At 31.9% G+C, this 21208-nt stretch overlaps 1 protein-coding gene across 1 annotated transcript in view; it reads left to right on the forward strand.

Annotated features, from left to right (window-relative positions):
• LOC117116197 (neuropeptides capa receptor-like) overlaps positions 1–8525 on the forward strand; it is a 24974-nt gene extending 16449 nt beyond the window's left edge. Inside the window, exon 2 of the mRNA XM_033260195.1 lies at positions 4440–8525. Coding sequence (XP_033116086.1) covers positions 4457–5536 — 1080 coding nt within the window. The 5' untranslated portion in view covers positions 4440–4456 and the 3' untranslated portion in view covers positions 5537–8525. The remainder of the gene's footprint in view (positions 1–4439) is intronic.
• Positions 8526–21208: the final 12683 nt, after the last annotated feature.

Consider the following 21208-nt stretch of genomic DNA (forward strand, 5'->3'; position numbering starts at 1 on the left):
TATTTTTTGTCAACTTACGTCCATTTGGTTCTATTATCAAGGATTTCAGTTCAAGAAGATTACCAGTTTCTTTATTAAGGAAATATGAAAAGATTACTCTTCGTTTGAACAAAGCCGAAGTGGATTTTAATTTTTTACATAATTGCAAGGCATTCGGAGTTTTTCCTAAATTTATATATATATATATACAGGTATATATTATTATATATATATGCCTATATATTCTATTTGTTTTAAAATGTGATGTACTGTAAATTCAACATCAGAAAGTTGCAATAAAGTCGATTTGATTTGATTTTGATTTGATTTGATTTGATTTGAAAAATGTTGCTTACTCAAATTATCAGGAATAAATATACAGATAAGGCATGTTTTTTTTCTTGTCAGTTCACTAGGTAATTTAGTGAAGAAATGAATATAAGCCCAAGGCAAGTCTATAAGCCAAGGGAACCTTTAGTCTAATTTTCTGCAAAAGTTTACTGTGTGTAGTAACTGACCTACGTGATTTGGATAAACGCTTCAACTGAAGAAAAAAAATGCATCCTAATTTCTTAATCGATCATTACAAATCTTAGGCCTATACTAAAAAGAATAATGTGAACTATCATTTACCGTTCACCACAAAAGAGAACAGGTTGAGTATAAACATACAGTTGGAATTAAGCCTTTTTTCCTATCAAAAACCTAAATCAATTAACTTGTGGTCTGTCAAAAATAGTCAGGTTAAAACCTGACCAACCGGTGGCTCGGCCATGATATATGCATTGTACTAGTTTTATCGTAAGTGTTGATGGCCGAAAGTAACACAAATTACCAATTTGTTATAGGGAAGCAAAAGGTAGAAGCATTTCAGATTTATTCATTCTAACGGTTCTCTTGAACTGAATAGGGAAGTGTAGTGATAGGGGGCTCTCTGAGAGAAAAAAAAAAGTACAATAGGCCTACATGTTTTTTAGAAGTATCGGTCGCTGTATGGCAATAGTCACATTTTACCTCACTTGTATAAATCTTCCATGATGTTTATAATATTCTCATTAAAAAATGGTGGGGTCTACTTACACGAAACACTTAATGCTCATACATTCTGAGATTTTTTTAAAAACAGACGGCATTGTAACGCGCAAAAATATCTATAAAATATTCGAAAAAATATTCAAGGATATTGAGGAAAAAATCAAGTCATATAGGCCTATATATTTATTTTAGTTAGTTTAGGGCATATTGGGCATTTTATGAGTCTCTGATAAAGTATAATATTGACAATAGAACAATTATCCACACTTGCAGTTAAGTAAATCTAAAACAAGTATGATCACCTGACATCATTAACAGACGTGAACAACAAAAGTATCACAAAACGCACGTTCCGATATTTCAATTTCTTTAGAAATATGCTTTCAAATAGTACGGTATTTTAGTGTAACGTACCGTGGTACGAACCATACGTAAGTAAAGTACCGTAATGAAAGGTACTAGCTTTGAATGAATTCAAAAGATACGAAGCTGTTCAGGGCTATTTTTGGTAAAAAATCATTTACTTACAGGGATTGGTGGCACGTAAAATTAAATGTAATGAACATAATAAATAATGATGACTCTAAATCTAACATAACTAGGAACTGTTGAAGTTATATTTTTAGATCTATTGGCCTAATGAACGAGCCCCCAATAACCCCAGGCCCCAGTGCTTTGAACTGGCTGCATTGCCCATGGAAATGTTTAAAGTCAATAATAGTTTGCGCACTCGTTGAATATGCTACATAAAGCATAGTGATTTTTTTTTTAGAATTTGAAAAAACGTAATGTTTACATTAAGAAAGGGTGGCATGTTTTGGCAGACAACATATGGATAAAGCCTAAAGGATCTTTTCCATGAAGGAGGTAAATAGTTATTGGATAATATATTTATTGCTGGCGCATTACGGTACCGTTTATGAATATAAAAAAAACCAGTTGTTATTAAATAGGATGAATTTCTTTTAATATTTGACTGTTTAAAGCACTGGTCATCGTCTGTCTATGTAATACAAACTACCTACAATCGACCAGTAAAGCTATTAAGACCGTTTTATAACAAGGTGCCCCATTGGACATCAGCCTGTCAGTAAACGTGCTTTATAGCATTAGTAATGACGGACGGCTAAAAGGCAATACAATAAACCCATTAACCTATAGCTAAGTTAAAAGTGTATCTAGGCTCAGCTGGTGATTACAGTATTTCTCTGAGACGTATCATAATTAAAACGTGTCAATGTGTCATTGACGTTATTGACGCTACTGATTATGTGAAGTGGGGATATTTTGAGGTTATTCAACAAAAGCAATTTGAGTAGAATATCAATAATTCATTCTTCCAAATTATAAAGAATATATTTTAAAGATGTGTTGTCCCATGCAAAATACAAACACAAAATAATAATAATAATAATAATAATAATAATAATAATAATAATAATAATAATAATAATAATAATAACAACAGCATGTATACTACTATCCGACTCCGTTGTTTGCATGATAGTTAAAACTCCTACTCAGAAAAACGAAGACTCTGAAAGGCACGGTAACGTTTTCACTATTAATAATAATAATAATAATAACAATAATAATAATAATAATAGCAATAATAATATCACAAATCATTTTTGAAATTATTTCCCTCATTTTGGTACTTGAACATAGAATGGGGTGTATTTAAAAAATGTTTACCCATGCCTACTTTTACATAAAAAAAATGATAGAAATTCTTCCAGTCACTGAAAGTGTTTTTAGTAGTTTTATCGTTATATAGTATAAACATCATGGTACACATTTCTTTAATTTAATAATTTTTATGCCCAAGTTAGTAATTTGTAACTGCAAAATAAGCAATTAATTAAAAAAATATTTTTAAAATATTTTTTGTCATTTTCAGGAGACAATACATCTAAACAATCTTAAAGAGATTTAATATCGAAATAGTGTTCTTCTTTTTGCAATTTGAATAAAAAGGGTTAACCAATATACATACACAATGTGCCACACATATTGACATATTATGACATACTTCAGTAACAGTCATAATACTATGAATTTATCGTATTCTATAAATTAATTTAATTACCGTTGAGGGTAGGCCTACGAAAAGGTGTGTCAGAGAGGGAGTAAAAAATATAAAAGAATAAAGTGTAGTTTATATGTGCGTTTGACTAACATTTTGTAATCTGTGTGAATTAATAACACGTGTCCTAATATTTGTATAAGCTTATTGTTCCAAATCCAATATCCATAACAAAAAAGTGACCTTCATGAAGTCGTAGAAATTATATTACCATAACATCATCAATTTGACTATAAAGCTGCTGCGTATCACTAACTTGTTTCCTCCAGAAAATGTTAAGCTTGGCACACACTGCTCCGACCGGGTCGTTCGACGACTCGATTGTTAGAAGACGGCGTCCGCCTTCGCCAAATGGCGCTCACAGAGAGCCTATAGGCCTATATGTTGATTCTAAAATTAGACTAGCTTTAAGCAGACCTAGGTCTACTTCAGCTAGTCAGCAGTTTGCCTGTGTGGAGGCTTGACCAAGGTTTTTCAAACACGTTCTGCAGAAAATGTAGGCCTAACATTGATATGATATAAAACGATTGTAATAGTTAATTATCAACTAATAGGAAATATCTGTATTGTAGAAGAAATACAATGCTACGAATTTTATTCCACCTTAAGGTAGGCATAGAGTCAGCCAGAAAAAAAAACAACTGGTACCACTCTACTCCGGCTGTGTGAAGTGTGATGTGCACTACTGACCTAGCCAAGACAGCTTATTTTCAGAACCAGAATATGACATTAGTCATTTATATAATGTTGTATTTAACTTTTAAAATGTGACTGAATGATTGAAAATAGTGCACAAAGAAGCAAGAATGTTTCCATGAAATCTTTGTTGAGGGAATATCAGTTTTGTATTAGCTATGGTTGGGTATGGCCTAGGTCAGCATTGCTTTTGAAGTCACAAGTATCATTCAGAAGTTCGCGATATTTTATTATCGTGGTTTGATCGCAAATATCAAGGGCGCGCGAAAAAAAAGCTATAAAGATGGGAATCGTAAATAGAAAAAAAGTGACTCATTAATGATTGATCACCACGACCATACAGTCGATAATAATTCCTGATATGAAAGTCTTTCATTTGACATTCTACTTATTAAAAAAGACCGGATACGCACACTGCTAATTTAACTATTTTAGGGATTAAAATCATTGAGGGTGTATACATTCCTACATTACATTTTTTCTTGAATTTATTGTTGCGACAAAAACACTTTGCAAGCTATCGATTTCGCCCTTTATCTCTCTTCCATCATGATTGTAACAATTACTATCGAGGGCGCACCTTGCCCGCTACTATGACATATATCAGTATAGATTAACACTCGTTTCTTTATTATGTTTTCAGGTTGTTTTGTATTGTTCATGATGGATTTGTCATCAGCTTATTCAGTTAACGTTAGTGAGGCAGTAGTTGAGCAGTATCTTTATACAACTTTTGATAAAGCCGTTGTTGCCGGTTTCATGCCTATTATCGTAATTTTTGGAATCCTTGGAAACACTGCCACTATTTTAGTTCTGAACAGAGGCCATCGACTACATAACACGGTCAACATTTACTTGATAAACTTAGCACTAGCGGATCTTTTATTTCTTCTGATAGCCCCAGATTTGATTTTCATCTCTTACCTTCACAATGCAATTCACGATTACTTCGACATGAATGTAAACGTTTTCTTCTGTAAAATGATCTACTATTTATCGGACTCTGCCGTACAATGTGCAGCATTTACGATAGTATGGATGTCATTGGAACGATATATCTCAATTTGTCGACCGTTGTTATTTCGACGATGGGGATTCGCCTCCAGGAATCGCGCCATCAGAATCTGCATCATCATTTGGCTGCTTGTATTGACTTTTCAAAGTCGGAAGCTCTTTCTAGTGACGAGCTTCGTGTATGAATTTCCCTGGCCTGATATGTACATGGGACTTCCGAATACGACAAGAATTTGTACAAATTGTAACCTGTTTCCCGGTTACGAAGCACAGTGTGACGCGGTAGTATGGCTGTTAATCATAGAAACTACTGTTTCCTTCATTATAGTGTTTGTGATAATTATAATCTATTCTATATTACTGCAAACACTTCGTAATTCACCTTTTACGGACTCAAATTCGACCGGTGGACGATTAAAATTACGGGCCGAGAAAAAAGTCTTCCAAACACTGTTCATCACTGTCAGTGTGTATGTCATCTGTTTTGCGCCATTTCTTACCATAAATCTTATAATTACATTTTCAGACATACAATTTAGAACACTGGTGGGCTTGCTAAATATAGCACGTGTACTGGTGTATACGAATTCAGCCGTAAATCCCGTTATATACAATGCAACGAACAAGATTTATAGACAAGCCTTTGCCGAGATGTTTTGTTGTCGAGAACCGGTTCTTCATCGCAAACTACAGACATCAATCATGACCGAGGAGACACATCATTGAATGTCACGTCTACTGTAATCTTGCAGCATTGTTTCAGTGTACCAGTTTCTGGAGGTGAATTTGTCTTGTGTTATACAACCAACCGACAACCATTAGGAATGGACTGAGAAAAAAAAAACTAAGTGTGTGTGGAGATAACTAGGTCTACTTTTTTCTCTCCAAAAAGCATATTGTCATAAATTGCACATTAGTGGCTTTTTATTATTACATCCACACAACCGAACTGCAATGTACCGCTCTCACAGGTCATGTAGGCCTACGTCACAATGAGCATGATTGGACATAACATTATCGTATGTTGTACGTTAAAACTTGCAACATTTTTCGTTTTAGATGATCGTACGCAGGACGTATGAACAAACACCATTAAAGACATTACATAGAGGTATAAACCTCACTAGAAAATCGCAAGGAAAATATTTAAATATATATTGTTGTTATAGATGTACCTTAGATACAAACCAGTTTCTTGTTTTAAAACTACTGCTAAGTGTACATCGTATTTGCGGAGAATAGCACCGCTACATGTTTGGCTCTGTCCCTTAAAATGATACCGCAATTGCAGGTCTGTCTATATTCTCAGAGCAATGTATAAGATTTATGTAAAGTGTGATAGGCCTATAATCCAACTTACCTTGGGATGAAAACCATGTAAAATAGTGTTAATTATTGTATAATTTCCGTTTTCTTTTTTGATTTGTAAATTTGTTACATATTGGCTTTTTAAACATAATATTAATACACGTTGAAGTGATTTGCAAGTATTACTCATGACAAATTTGTTCTTTGCTAAATGTAATTATACACACTAAATCAATCGACTGACCCACAGACCGTCAGATAAACCGACCAACTGCTGACCGATCGACCGAATGACTGGCAGATTGACTGACTTACCGACCGACAGACGAATGGCCGATTGTCAGACCGAATAACTTACCGACCGAATGACCGACCGCCAGGCCAACCATCAGACAAACCGAATGGCCGACAGACCGACTAACTGGCCGACCGACCGACCGACCGAGAGAGAGGCTGACTGACTGACTGACCGAATGCCAGACCGACCGACCGACCGACCGACCGACAGCGGGCAAAAAGACCAAGCGGTCGGCCAACCGACTTACCGGTCGATCGATTAATTAATCAATTGATTATTCAGTTGATCGACCGACCAACTAAACAATCAACCACATAATGACCAATTGATCATCTATGTTCCATTAAACAGTCATTCTCCTACGTTAAGAAGTACCTTACCAATACAGTTTTTTGTTTTTAGATAGTACATAAAATTGTAATTTAATAAGAGAATTTGGTAAATAGTACATTGGATATTCAACCTAATTGGTACCTGGTATAATAATAATAATACCTGTAATAATATTTTATTAAATATTATGTTCACATGTATAACCCTTATTATAGTTTTGTTTGATACCCATTTGATTTCCATCAAATACTACGTACCTTGAAACATTGTTTTGAGCGAACTATATTTTGTTACGTTTTATTTCATTAGTTAAATATAATCGTTCTTCTTTTTGTAGTCTAATAAACAATGATTGTTATGATAAAAACTTTGACTTACAATTAATTTTGTTTTTTTCTTTATATTAATTCACAAAGTGGAGCTACTGTAACTTGGTGAGTAAGACGCTTGCCTGCTAAACCTAGTGTCCACATGGTTCGATTCCTGTTAAGAATGACTAAAACAACTCTACTCCTTAAGTCTAAAGCCCTGTATGCCCATATATAGTCATGACGTGCCTATATATGGTCATAATGTGATGTTATCATGACCATATTTAGGCACAATGGCGAGTGTACTTACTATTTAGAAAGAAAATATAACATAATGTAAAAAAATTAATGCATTTATATATAACAAAACAGAAATATTACAAAAAAAGCGAAACATTGCTTTGAGATCAATATTTACAGTGAGTAACGTCTTAATGGAATTAATAACATACGACCTCATGCAAGAAGCTGAACTGCAACAATTTTGACTAATCTATGTGTAACTTAAACTTATAAAAAAGTGCTGCGCAATAAACTAATACCGTAGATAATAAAGCTTAGAAAAAGTAAAGCAGATTTAATAATAACTTGCAATTAAACACGGTGTTTGATTTTATTACAGAACATAGCACTATCTATTAAGACGTGTGGAACAAAATTTACGAATTCGCTCTATCGTTGAAAATTATTTTGGAAAATTTAAAGTTAACCGTGTTTGCGAATTATGATGGGCGTATTGAAATTCACATGCTATTCCCGAAAATTACATAATTTCCATATCAGTAGCAGTGTCTTTTTGTCGGTGTTCTCAATTCAATTTAATCAGGATTTGTATTCACATCTGTGATGGAAATTGAGCGGATAGGATAATGCACTCAGAGGATAGGTTAATCAATATGAATTTATCAATTAATTATTCAATGAATAAATCAACCAATTGATCGATTTGACTAACCTACCAACAGACCGACCAACAAAGCAACTGACCGACCAACACCGATCACCCAAACTACGAATTGACGACTCTGGTCGAACAATCAACCACCCAACCAACCAACTGACAGATCGACAGACAGGCAAACCAATCTATAAATGACTGACCAACCATCTAATTAACTAATGAATGAATGAATGAATCAATGAATCAATCAATCAATCTAAAAGTATAATATACACAATCTGCTTTTTTTTTTTACAGTATCTGTACTTGAAATTGTAATAATGCAAGGTACTTTAATAAAGGAATTCAATACAATAGAATGTAGGATATACAACCTATGTGGTAGTGGTACGTGGTATAATATTATTATTAATTGATTATACATTTATTGGCCTAATTATAATTTTATTTGATTTCCTTCAAATACAACTTTGTAGTTTCCTTTTGACGAGGGCACTATATTTTCATCTTGGTGTTTGATATCATTAGTTAAATATAATTTTGGTTTTTTTTAAATCTAATAAACAGTGGTTGTTATGATAAAAACTGTGTTTTCTTGCAATTTATGTGCTTTCTTAAAATGTTTAAAAGTAGAGCTGCTGTAACATGGTGGGTAAGACGCTTGTCTGCAAAATCTAGTGTCTATGGTTCACATCCTATAAGGTAATGTTTTTCTAATGGTTGAAATCCTAAGCCTCATAAGACATTTAGGGAATAACAATCAAATCTTATATTGTTATTTCTATTGTAAAATGCAATATAATGTATACAAAAGAAATGTTTATTTGGTAAAAAAAAAACAAAACTGAATATGAAAAACATTGCATTAAGATCAAAATTACTATAAACTTCTATATACAAGTAGCGTCTTAATGTTCCACAAAATATAATTTTCAGTTAGAAGCTAAACTGCAACAAGGTCGTCTAATCAATCTGCGACTATATCTAAAAATATTCCGGCACAGTAAAGCAATGCCATAGATTAAATAAAGCATAGAAAAAAACATAATAGAGTTGATAATAACTTGTAACTAAACACGGTGTTTGTACATTATTACCGAACATAACACTATCAATTAAGATGTTTGATACAAACATCGACGAACTCGCACTATATTACAAAACTAACTTTGGAAAAGAAGAAGTTAACCGTGTTTGTGAATTGTAATGTGAGTACTGAAATTCGCATGAGATTCTTCAAGACTTTTCAAGCACCCCTTTGTCGGTATTCTGAATTCACTGAATCAAGATTTGTTTTCACGTCTGTGATGGAAATAGAGTGAATAGGATAATTGATTCAGGTTAAAGATGATAGCTCAACCAATAAGAATTAATAATAATAATATCTTTAGACAAACTATCTTACCTGCACAGTTGACAGTTGACTATAGTTTACAAAGCCACAGAATGATGTGATGGAGGCTGACGGCGCGTCCAGTTCAGCTCACACTTATCAACAATTATTTTTCGCGTTCGATCATGTGAAAAGATTTATTCTAATTACCTCTTCCATTTGTCAATGGAAATTGCAAGAGAGAACTAGGTTCCTCGTACCAATACCTGCAGAGTTCATTCTAAAGTTTCATCTACTAAATTACCGTCAAATGATTTTGGTGATCACAACTGAATTGCTGGAATTGAAATGAATCTTGCTTTAATTATATTTACAAAATCCAAATAGTCTACTTGTTCTTGATTAAAACCTGAAAAATAGAGTTTAAAAGATTTAATCGAGATGATGGAGCGGCTGTATCTCGGTAAATATGACGATTGCCTGCGAAACTGAGTGTCTGATTCAAATCATAGTGTTTTTTTTTATCTCTAAAGAATAAAACCAACTCCACTAAGATAAGAAAGGAAGTTTATAACACAGTCACGTCTATTCTGTACAATACAATATGTATAAAAATGTTTTTGTATTACAAAACAGAATCATAACAAAAAGCGAAACATTGTATGTCTGATAAATTATAAAAATATATCTTTAACAATAGCCTACAATATAAACAATCAAACATGATCTATAATACGGCATCTGTACCCAAAAATATTAGGTTTTCGTTAATCGCTATCTGCAAGTTATCGTTGAAGAATGGGAAATGGTGACAATTCAAAATGTGCCTGTAAAAAATAAATTGCTCGCCTACACCGAATATTACACTGAAAAATAAGCCTTAAGTCTCTACTGACACATTCATTTGAGATTATGTGCATTTAAAAATGACGTCGTTAAAACTATTTCAACAGTTGATCACACATAACAGCTATTAGATAAACAGGTTGAGTCGAAGATCGTATTAGCGTATGCTATACAATTGTCATATTATCGTATTCTTTTATTAAAGTGGCATCCGCCTCGTCAGTTGACATTCTCAATTATTTTGAGCCCGAAATTCATCATTGACAATCTATGAGTGTTTTAGTGTTGAAGATGTACTAAATTTTACTCACACCACTTCTGATGTGTGCAGCGTGTATTCTCGTGAGAAAAGTTCTTCTTATAAGCCTATATTATCATTGGTGCGATTTTTTAAGAACGTCAATCTAATTGAAACGATATAAGCCTTTCAATTCTCTTAGATTAGCATGGAATTTGATTTTGATGCATAAGCAAATAAGCATTCGATACACATTTATTTCCTACTTCATTGTATTTATGTTTTCGATGGTGACATACCCATGTCACTACTGAGCAGTCAAAGCAATTACTAACAGTATTTTTAATGTTTAAAGGTTGTGTAAGTAATAATATCTTAAAGCATTCCAAGAAGTTCTGATTCCAATCTTAAAAGAAACCCATGCTGGTTCTACACAGCAGAATGGTTTTAACACATTGCCCAACTAACTGAATTGTGTTTTGTGGAATTTCACTATAACACCGAGCTTGACTCTGCACAGTATGGTTTTGTATCCGACAGAGGTACTAAGGTCTAGAGCTAACGATGTCATAACTTAGGTCTACTACAATAAGATTTTGTCTGAATCGTGTTCGGAAGATGCCGAAGGTTCTTTTGATGCCATTATATAAAAAACATTTCACAAACATTGTTGGTTACCTTACTTACGATTGGGAGCTTTTGTACTATAGGTTGTAAACAAATTTTATCATTATAAGTAAATGGAACATGACTGACACTGCGCGTCTTAAACTCATTCAACCTTTTTTCTATTCATCCTCTTATAGGCCTACTCCTACTTTTAGAATCCTTAGGAAGCCGGCTTTCCCCACCACAACTAAAACAGGCACTTGATGCTGTTAAAAGAAACACTTCGTGAAGGGTACGTCTTATTTGAATGTATTATATAAATGCGAGATCACAATCAAAAGATTATCTTTACGTGCATGTGGTATACAAATTGCGAATATTTTACCTAGGCCATTGTATTTAAATATGTAGACAATGTTTTATAAATAGTTATAGTGTCACTTATTTGGATCTACACTACAAAAATATGTAAATAATAAAATGTGATAGCCAATTCGTTGTAATCCTAATAAAACAGAATATATAATTTTAGTTGTTTAAGGATCGTTTCCTTAAATCATATCTATGTCTATAACTCAGGGAGGTGATGACCTTACAAGCAAGTCAGATTTATGTGTGAAAATCAGAAACTGCAAATGTACATGATGTGGGGCTGTGCGTAAATAACACCTCTACTGATGTTAAATCGCATTTATTCACATGGTCACAGTACTGTATCAAATAATCATGAATGCAATACTCCTATTAACTCGCATGTTGATCTAAAGTGCCTGTCATGGAACATTAATGGTTTGCAGAACAATTTTATGGATCCAGAATTCTTAATTTATGTATGTAACTTTGATACCGTATATTAAGTTTAAGTGAAACGTGGGTTAATTTTGATACTTGTTACAACATTAATGGATATGAGTGTATAGGGAAGATGCCTGGTAAAAAATCACATCTTGGTAGAGACACTGGAGGAATTTTTGTATATTTCAAAAATAATATGATTATTATAGAATTATCAAGCAATTCTAAAAAAATATTCTGGTTGAATATTTCAATACATTCAAAAAATATAATTATAGCATTTGTCTACAGACCACCCTTTGGATCCCCTTATGCAATCATTACTTTTTTTGATATATTGTCAAATGAGCTAGCTGAATTTAAATCATATGTATATGTGCCCAATTTTCATAGCTGGTGATTTAATTAGAAGAGCAGGTACAGAAATCGATTACATTCATAGTGATCATAATCCGTCCGAAGTGGAAATATACGTCCCAGAAGACGAACTAATTGAGACGAGATGTAATATTGATGAAAATGTAAACAAGTATGGCCTTGATATTTTAGACTTTTGTAAAGAAACAGACATGCTTATAACTAATGGTAGAATACATAAAGACTTGTCAAATTATTATACTTTTGTCGGACACCAAGGAAATAGTGTGTGTGATTATCTTCTTGCCCCATACGAAGAATTTAAAAATATTAATTTGTGTATTGACAAGCGTGTAGAGTCGGACCACATGCCAGTTAACTTCAAAATTAAAGTCGATATTGTTGAAAATCATGATACTGTCAATAACAATGATGTGAATTTTTGTAGACAAGTTATTAAATATAAATGGAAAGAAAATTATCTGAGCACATTTAAAACACGATGGGAACATGAAACTGTCGAAAAACTTGATGATGAATTTATGAACGCAATTGTTTAAAATAAAATCGATGAAGCCGTATTGTGTCAATTCCCAACCCAATGGGCCACAAATATGATAATACCAATACCAATATATAAAAATGGTGACAGGCTAAAAGCAGAAAATTATAGAGGAATTTCTTTAATCCCGGTTCTCGGTAAACTTCAATATCAGACTAAGTAAATATATTGAATCCAACAACATCATTTACCAACAACAATCGGGTTTTCGAAAAGAGTTTCGTCCTCTAAATAACATTTTGATCCTAGATTATATAATTTTTAAATATTTAGCTAAAAAAAGAGGAAGAGTTTATTGTGGTTTCATTGACCTTAAACGTCTTTTGATTCTATTAACCATGATTTTCTTTTATATAAATTAAATAGAATTGGTATTAACGGTTGTATGTATAATTCTATTAAATCTATCAATACATGTATTAGCACATGTAAAAATTGGCAATAAGTTAACGCTTCCTTTTAAATGCTCTGTAGGAATTCAACAAGGTTCACCTTTATCGTCTTTACTTTTCAATATATTTTTTAATGATCTTAGCTATTAATTAAAGCAAACCAAAGATAATGAAAAAATACAATTTGGGGATTGTTTTATAAATCATCTTTTATATGCCGATGATCATTTAATATTTGGAGATACCATCAAAAATTTACAAAAATTAATAAATAAACTTGAATCATTTTGTAACACATGGGGACTCAGTGTGAACGTAAACAAGTCTAAAATAATGGTATTCAAAAAAGGAGGTAAATTAAGAAAATTTGAAAAATGGTGGTATAAGAATGATGAAATGCAAATTGTTACCTCATACACTTATCTTGGAGTAATTTTCCAATCGAACGGTCAGTGGAATAATGCAATTGAAAAAAAACTGTTATAAAGCCAATAATGCATTATTTGTTCTTAAATCGTCAATACACCGAAAAATATTTGGAATAAAATATTTGATAGTAAAATATTACCTATTTTAATTTATGGATGCGACATATGGAGTTTTTTTAGTTTTAACAAAAATTGACAATTTTCATTCACGTTTTTTCACATTTATTTTAGGAATTGGCAAATTCGCTCCTAACGTTGCCGTTACTGCAGAAATTGGCAGATATTCTTTATATATTGATTGTATTATTGCACTTATTCGATTTTGGTTATATATAATTGAAACTGATAAAGATAGATTTCTTTTTAAATGTTACCTATTTCAGTTAAGAAAACTTTAGAGAAATGAATTGTGTTGGGCTAAGCATGTTAAACACCTTCTCTTCTCTGTTGGTTTTGGCTATCTTTGGCTCGAACAGAAAGTTAATAACAAGGAGAGATTTATTCAAGAACTTTAATTAAGACTAATTGATATCGATAATCAAAAACATTATTGAACATTTTTCTTTTTACTCAAAATTAAAGTATTTTAAGTTGTATAAAACAAAAATAGAAATTAGTTATCATTTAACTCATGTTGAAGACTTTAAGCGTAGACTACTATTTAATAAATTCCGGTTAGGGGTACTTAAATTAGAGGACGAAAGGGGTAGATGGGATAAGACTCTTCTCCAGGATCGTATATATAAGCTCTGTAATTTAATTTCAATCGAAGACGAATTTCATTTTGCATTAATTTGTCCTTTTTATTCTCAAATAAGTAACAAGTTTATTCCTAAATTTTAATATACTATTCCTTGCGTAGACAAATTTAATTTACTAATGTCTAACATAAAATTAACACAAAAAGTAGCAAATTTTGTTTATTTTGCTTTTAAAAAGAGAGGGGATTATTTTGCAACACTGTATCAATAATTTTCTTATTTTTAAAGGGCCAAAGGCCTATATATTGATGATTAATAAAACCCCAGTTAGGGGAACGAATGAATGAATGATAGTGACCATTACTTTAAAAATATATTAATTTACAAAACAAAGCACAGATCATTCCCACATACCTCACTGGCATATTACCAGCCAGTAAACCAACTAAACTACTAATTATTGCACAATTAACACAATCAATGGTCAGGGAAGTCAATGTGAAACTACTGATTAAAAATGTAAAGGTTATCCTAGCCTAACATTAAAATTTCAACTGGTTGGGGGTGGGGGTATTTCCAGAACAACCGATCTTGTTAATATGTTAAACAACAGAGGCAGAAAGTTAAAGGAGTAAATGTAAGACATGGTAAGATAACATCACAAGATTTATGACAAAATTCATAGCAGTCATAAAATTGATAATGAAATACAAAGCTAATATTGAGAAAATCGATAGAACGATAAAAATGATAAAATTAATATAATTAATAAAAGCATCAATGAAAAATAAAACAAATTGAAATACTTACATTAATGAAATAATCGTTAATAAAAATCGAATAGTATATTAAATAAAGTTGTAAAATTTCTTTTAAACTGACGTATATATATAAATCCTTTGTAATAAATAATAAAAACTTCAGTCTAATAGAAGCTTCGGCACCCAATTTGTAAATGAATTGATATTTTTATAATAAAATAGACTGGTACCACCCACATTAAACCACTATTAGATAAAAAAAAAAAAAAAAATTATATAAATATATATATAAATATAGATCATTAAATATATAAAAGAAAAAAAAATACTTAACTTACGTTTTCTGCTTCAGAAAAATAGGAAGAGGAAGAAAAAGCACGATCTGTCTCTTATACACATCTAGATGTGTATAAGAGACAGTATATATATATAGCGCAAACGAATCTAATGATGGTCTAAATGGCACTACTAAGTGTTTTCTCTACATGTATAGAACCTATTAATTTTACTACATAGTTTAGAGAGGTCTGTATATATTCAGTTTGCGGGTGACTACAAGTAAGTTTTTTTGACCATGAACAAATTTTAATAGATGGATTCATAACTTTCAATTGATTCGCCATAATGTAGATTGATTGAGTGAGTGAAAGCCGAGTTGTCTTAGCTAACAGAACCTGGGATGAAGATCTGAGTGGTCTGTTTGAAACATACTTGCTGACTAATATATGTAAGCGGGGACCAAACAATGAACTATATACAATGAGAAGAGTCTTTAAAGTAAGCCTTGAATTAACAGGGAGCCAACGAAGTTGCCTGAGAATATGTGAATCGATACTTAAAGGTCAGAGAGGGCATTAAAATGGAAATAGACATTGAATGAATGCAAAGTAAGACTGCAGTCAAGAGCTGTCCCATCAAGACCATAGTGTGTTCTGAACCGATGGAATAAAATGTTATGATCTATGGTATCAAAGTAGCACTTAGGTCAAGAAGAACAAGAAGAGCTTTCCTACGTTTATCAAGTGCATTTGGGATGTCGTTTTGAACTTTGATATCTCAGGGCTATGTATCCATGGAGCAAAAACGTTGTTAACTTAAAGCTATTCTCGAAGTTGATTAATAATGATGCGTTCGATTGTCGTAGCAAAAAGGTTAAGATTAGATATTGGACGGTAGTTGGAACGACTGTTTGGATCGAAGCCTGGCTTCTTTAGAAGTGGTTGAATGAGTTCATGCTTTAGTATGGTTAAAAAATGATAAATAAGGACATATTTACGATCATATTGATGGTGTGTGTTAGAACATGGCGACACATCTTGAAAACGTGAGCAGAAAGAGGATCTAATTGATATAAAATAGGTGAAGAGGAGTTTACTGTGAGAACATCCTCCTCAGATATGGTACTGATTATAATAATAATTATTATTATTGTATTATATTATCATTTTAAAAATATTATTTATTATTATTATTATATTATTATTATTATTATTATTATTATTATTATTATTATTATTATTATTATTATTATTATTATTATTATTATTATTATTATTATTATTATTATTATTGGCTTTCCCTAGCAATATCAGGAAAAGCAATTGTTTTTGTTCTGATTTTTTTTTCTTGCATATAATTTTTCCTATCTTTTTGTACAGGGGTTTTCAGTCCGGCACTTCGGTCACTTTCCATGCTCGGATCTTTTCCAAAATCTGTTTAACGACAGACTATATACCAAAGATGAGCCGCTTAAACGTTGATGACAATCGGAGGTAGGGTGAGGGTATGAGGACCATTCAAATGAAAACGTTCCAGACCAGATATTTAAAAAAACAGATAAACTAATCTGAATGAAACTTTCGGAAAAGTTTAACCAAGTTACAAGGAAGAAATTATTTAATTTCAGTTAAGATCTAGATTTCGGATCGAATTTGGGGGTAATTTTAAGTTCTAACGTCCCAAGGAAGAAATATTAAATGACGGTCAAGATTCAGGTGTGGGGTCATTTGAAGTGCTAACGTCCCATACCTAAATAACTTAGCATATAACCAATCGATCCAAATAAAACTTTGCAGAATGGTTTTTCATTGTCCCATAAAGAAATGATTAAATTTTGCTGACGATCAGGAGTATGGTATGGACATGAAGGCCATTTAATGGTAGATGTCCAAGACCAGATATCCCAAAAACTGATTAGGTGATCTAAATGAAACTTTCTGGAAACTTTAACCATGTTACAAAGAAGGAATTATTAAATCTTAGTGACTTAGTTTCGGATGTAACTTCCAAAGTTATTTAATTGCTAAGGTCCCAGCCCTAAATATCTCGAAAAACTTAACAATGGATCGAAATGGATCTTCCCGGAAGAGTTGATTAAATAATATAAACGCAATTTGCGTTTTCTAAAGCGTTTAAACCAGTTGCAGCTAGAATAAATGCATAATTACCATGATATACATGAACAATTGTTTGCTTTCAATCACTCAATCGCTATGAACTAAAAATGCAATGATCTGCGCAAGGTCGGCTCGCATATATAGCGCGCAATGATTATGAGTCTCCATATCACCCTCGCTATTACCATTGTAAAGTCTAGCTTTTTTTGATGTTTTTCCAAATTAGTCTTTTTCTCTATTATATTTTGGTCTATCTCTAAGAAAGTTTAATATTCATAATAAAATATTCTGAATGAAAAAATTCGGTTGTATGCAGTTAAATGCACTAGAACAATGTTAAGGAGTTTATAAATGGTTCAAGCCAGATGGATTTGCTTTCTTTGATAATCTACCTTTCTCATTAATCGCCTAGCCTCTACAATTATGTTTACTTCTCCAGATTTTCTACCTTAGAAACTTAATCTTTAAGACAATATGTAATTCAAAAGAACCGGAAACTGCAGATTTAAAATAAAAATTATCACATTTTAACATTTTCAATAGCACACCTATGCTTCTTCGCAAAGCAAGTGTGTTAAGGGTTAGTTACATCAAATCCACCTTCTTCCAATGGAATATAAAGTATCCACATTTGATGATCTACTCAGACCAAGCCAATTACGTACATATTCAACGATTACTTTTAATATGTCTTTAAAGTTGAGGAATTTAATATTTCTAGCGTTTTTATTCCGTTATTTGTAATATCAGCATATACAGCTAGATGCAGGCCAACAAAGTAATGAAAAAATGAAAAGAGTATAGTTTGGCTCACTTCTAATTGAGTGAAATAAAGTAGAGTGAAATGGAAGTAAACTTTCACTCGAAAAAGAGTAAAATTGGATTAAAATTTACGGGCTAATTAACCCTTTCTCTTAAAATGTTGCCTAGCCAGTGGCTCATTATATACATTGCTAAAAACCATGCTTCAATACTGTCACAGTACACTTATGACATTATATACTCATTTTTTATTGCTACGGGAAAAGAATTGAATTTCGTCATTCTATAATAGGCGTGACGCCAATCAGTAAACACATTGTATATTGTCTGCAAGATTTATTTAATGACTAACAAATTAATAAATAGTTTCTTATGCAGTTATTCAGGCATGCCAATTAGAGAAAAATTTCGTCATTTCGATCTTTTCACCGACAGAGGACGCATAAACCTATTTGAATGTTGAACATGAATTTCAGTAAGGGAACTTTGGCAAAGACTACCAAAGGAATGTTAAGTCTTGCGAGGCAGAATACTCTACATGTTACGTATTGATTTCAGTCATGTCAAATTTTATTCGTTTACATTAATATTGAATGCAATTATGGCTGCGTGAAAAAGATTTTCCCAGCAAAACGCCATTAGTTTTGTGACGTAATAACTCAGTTTTAATTTCTTTAGAAATATAGGCCTATTGACTTATGAATAGAAATGTACAAACATATGGTTAGCACACTCAAGATTATGTAAAGATTTTTTTGTTGTAATCCAACTCCCAGTTTAAGAGTCTTTAGGGTATACAGTTTTTAAAATGTAGGTAATGATTCGTTTAATGCTGACATCATCGATGACAACTTTTTAACGAATGGACTTTTAATTTATTTTCTTTTTTCCCAGTAAACGCTATTGGTATTGTGACGCAATAACTCAGTTTGATTTATAAAAAATATTGATTTATGAATTGAAATGTACAAAGTTATCGTTATCCCACTCTTCGTAAGGATGTGTGAAGTTTTTTTTGTAATCCAACCCTTAGTTTAAGAGTCTACAGGGTATACAATTTCTTAAAATGTAGGTAGTATGAGTCGTTGAATGATGACGTCTTCGATGGCATTTTTTTAAATGACAGGAACATAACATTCGGTCATTTTTAATAATAACATTATTATAACATTCATAATAATAATAATAATAATAATAATAATAATAATAATAATAATAATAATAATAATAATAATAATAATAATAATAATAATAATAATAATAATAATAATAACACTTGATCATTTACAGATTACCACAATCAATCATACCTTAAAATCTATCTCCCTTCTCTGGTTTAGTTCCTTTATTTTGTTTTCTTACTTTAAAAATTTGATGAATATTTTGTTATCTTTTCTTTTAATATTTGATTTCATCCTTGATTTGCTTTTCGTGTATTACGTTTTGTTTATTTTCTGTTAGTTTTCTGATTAAGTTTATAAATTTTTATTCTTTACCTTATCATTTATCTAATAAATGTTCTGTTTCTTTTGTTATTAATTAAATGTATATTCAATATCTACTTTAGTAAATTTATATATTTATATATATTTTGCTTATTTTTATGTTTATTTTACACTTGTATTCTTGTTTCATTTTTTTTCTTTTGTTAATTTTTTTGGATTATTTACTAAATCTATTTAATTTTCATTGGTTCTTGTTACATGTATTGAGGGTCCCTAATGATCAGCTCCTGCTAGATGAACCACCCTCACAAAATATTGTTGAAATACAAAATATGGATTAAGAAAAAGCTTAACTAGACTGGATGGAAGGATGGACGGATTTATTCGGTGTAAAAACCAATGATAACTCACGAATGTTTAGGAAGACTTATTTCCAGTGGGGTTTACTCGTGGTGATTAGGCAGTAGACCGGGAGACAATTCCTACTCTTTTCTGAAGAGTGTACTGCTTTCTTTAACGTGCACATGGGCCATAATGCACACGGGACCAACGGTTTAAACGTCTCATCCGAAAGACGGTGCGCTATCGTAACTTGCATTTCAGCCCTCCACCAGCTGAAACACAAGGAGAGCAGCGATGGGAATTGAACCGGGGACCTAGAGATTTCCACGGTTCAGTGCACACACAGTGGCTACCACCAGCTTAACCGACTGAGCTAAGCTTGCTCCAGTTCATATCAATACAATACACCATGCGACCAAGGAAAAAGGAACAAATGACAAGATTTGAAATTATAACGGTTAAACTAGCGAGTTTACAACGATACCATCGCAAGTTCTTGTAACAGACCGACGTCAGAAAAGAGTTATTGTCATTGGATTACTTTCTATTAAACAATAATTGAACAGGGACGAATTAAATAGATATTTAGATGCATTTTAAGGGAGCTCAAAAAAGAAGATAAAAGATAATACTTCAATCGAAACTTTTTTTTCCAATTTCGTTTTTTTGCGAATATAATGATAGATGATGTTGTTAATGACATAATTTATAGGAAAACGTGTATATTTCTATGTAATAATTATAGCTTTCATTTCACAAACACTTTGCCAGTTTTTTTCTTTCAACAAGTATTTATTTATTGCTGTGAGATTTGAGGTAGATGAACAGCTTGTGCCTGACGTGGATCAAAATTGCAGCCATATTATATCCGCGTTATACTGAAAATTATCATATGATATAATTACCATTAATCATGTTTTGCCGTTGCTTATTGTGAATTATAGTTTTCTATACTCTTCAGTATGCAAAGCTTTTACTTCCTAAGATGTATCCTATTTAAAAATCGCATTGTGAAAAACCTGATATTAAAAAGGCTTTCGTAATCTCAATTTGTTTTAATATTTTCAAATTTAAGTTAAATTGCTATTGTAAGAATATTAATGTCAGCTATGCCATTTTGTGTTAGTGTATTATGGTATTTTTCAGCTCCAACATACACCTCAGCTAAATTCATTTAACTGTTTCGATTGTATTTCATTCTGCTAAAATATCTTGTCAACACACCATCGAACAGAAACGATCTTCATTTTGGCAACATTATAGCATCATCTTCTCTGCCT

The sequence above is a fragment of the Anneissia japonica genome, unplaced genomic scaffold (assembly GCF_011630105.1).
Source record: "Anneissia japonica isolate Jap-2015-1 unplaced genomic scaffold, ASM1163010v1 scaffold287729_len363858_cov192, whole genome shotgun sequence".
Taxonomy (NCBI): Eukaryota; Metazoa; Echinodermata; class Crinoidea; order Comatulida; family Comatulidae; genus Anneissia; species Anneissia japonica.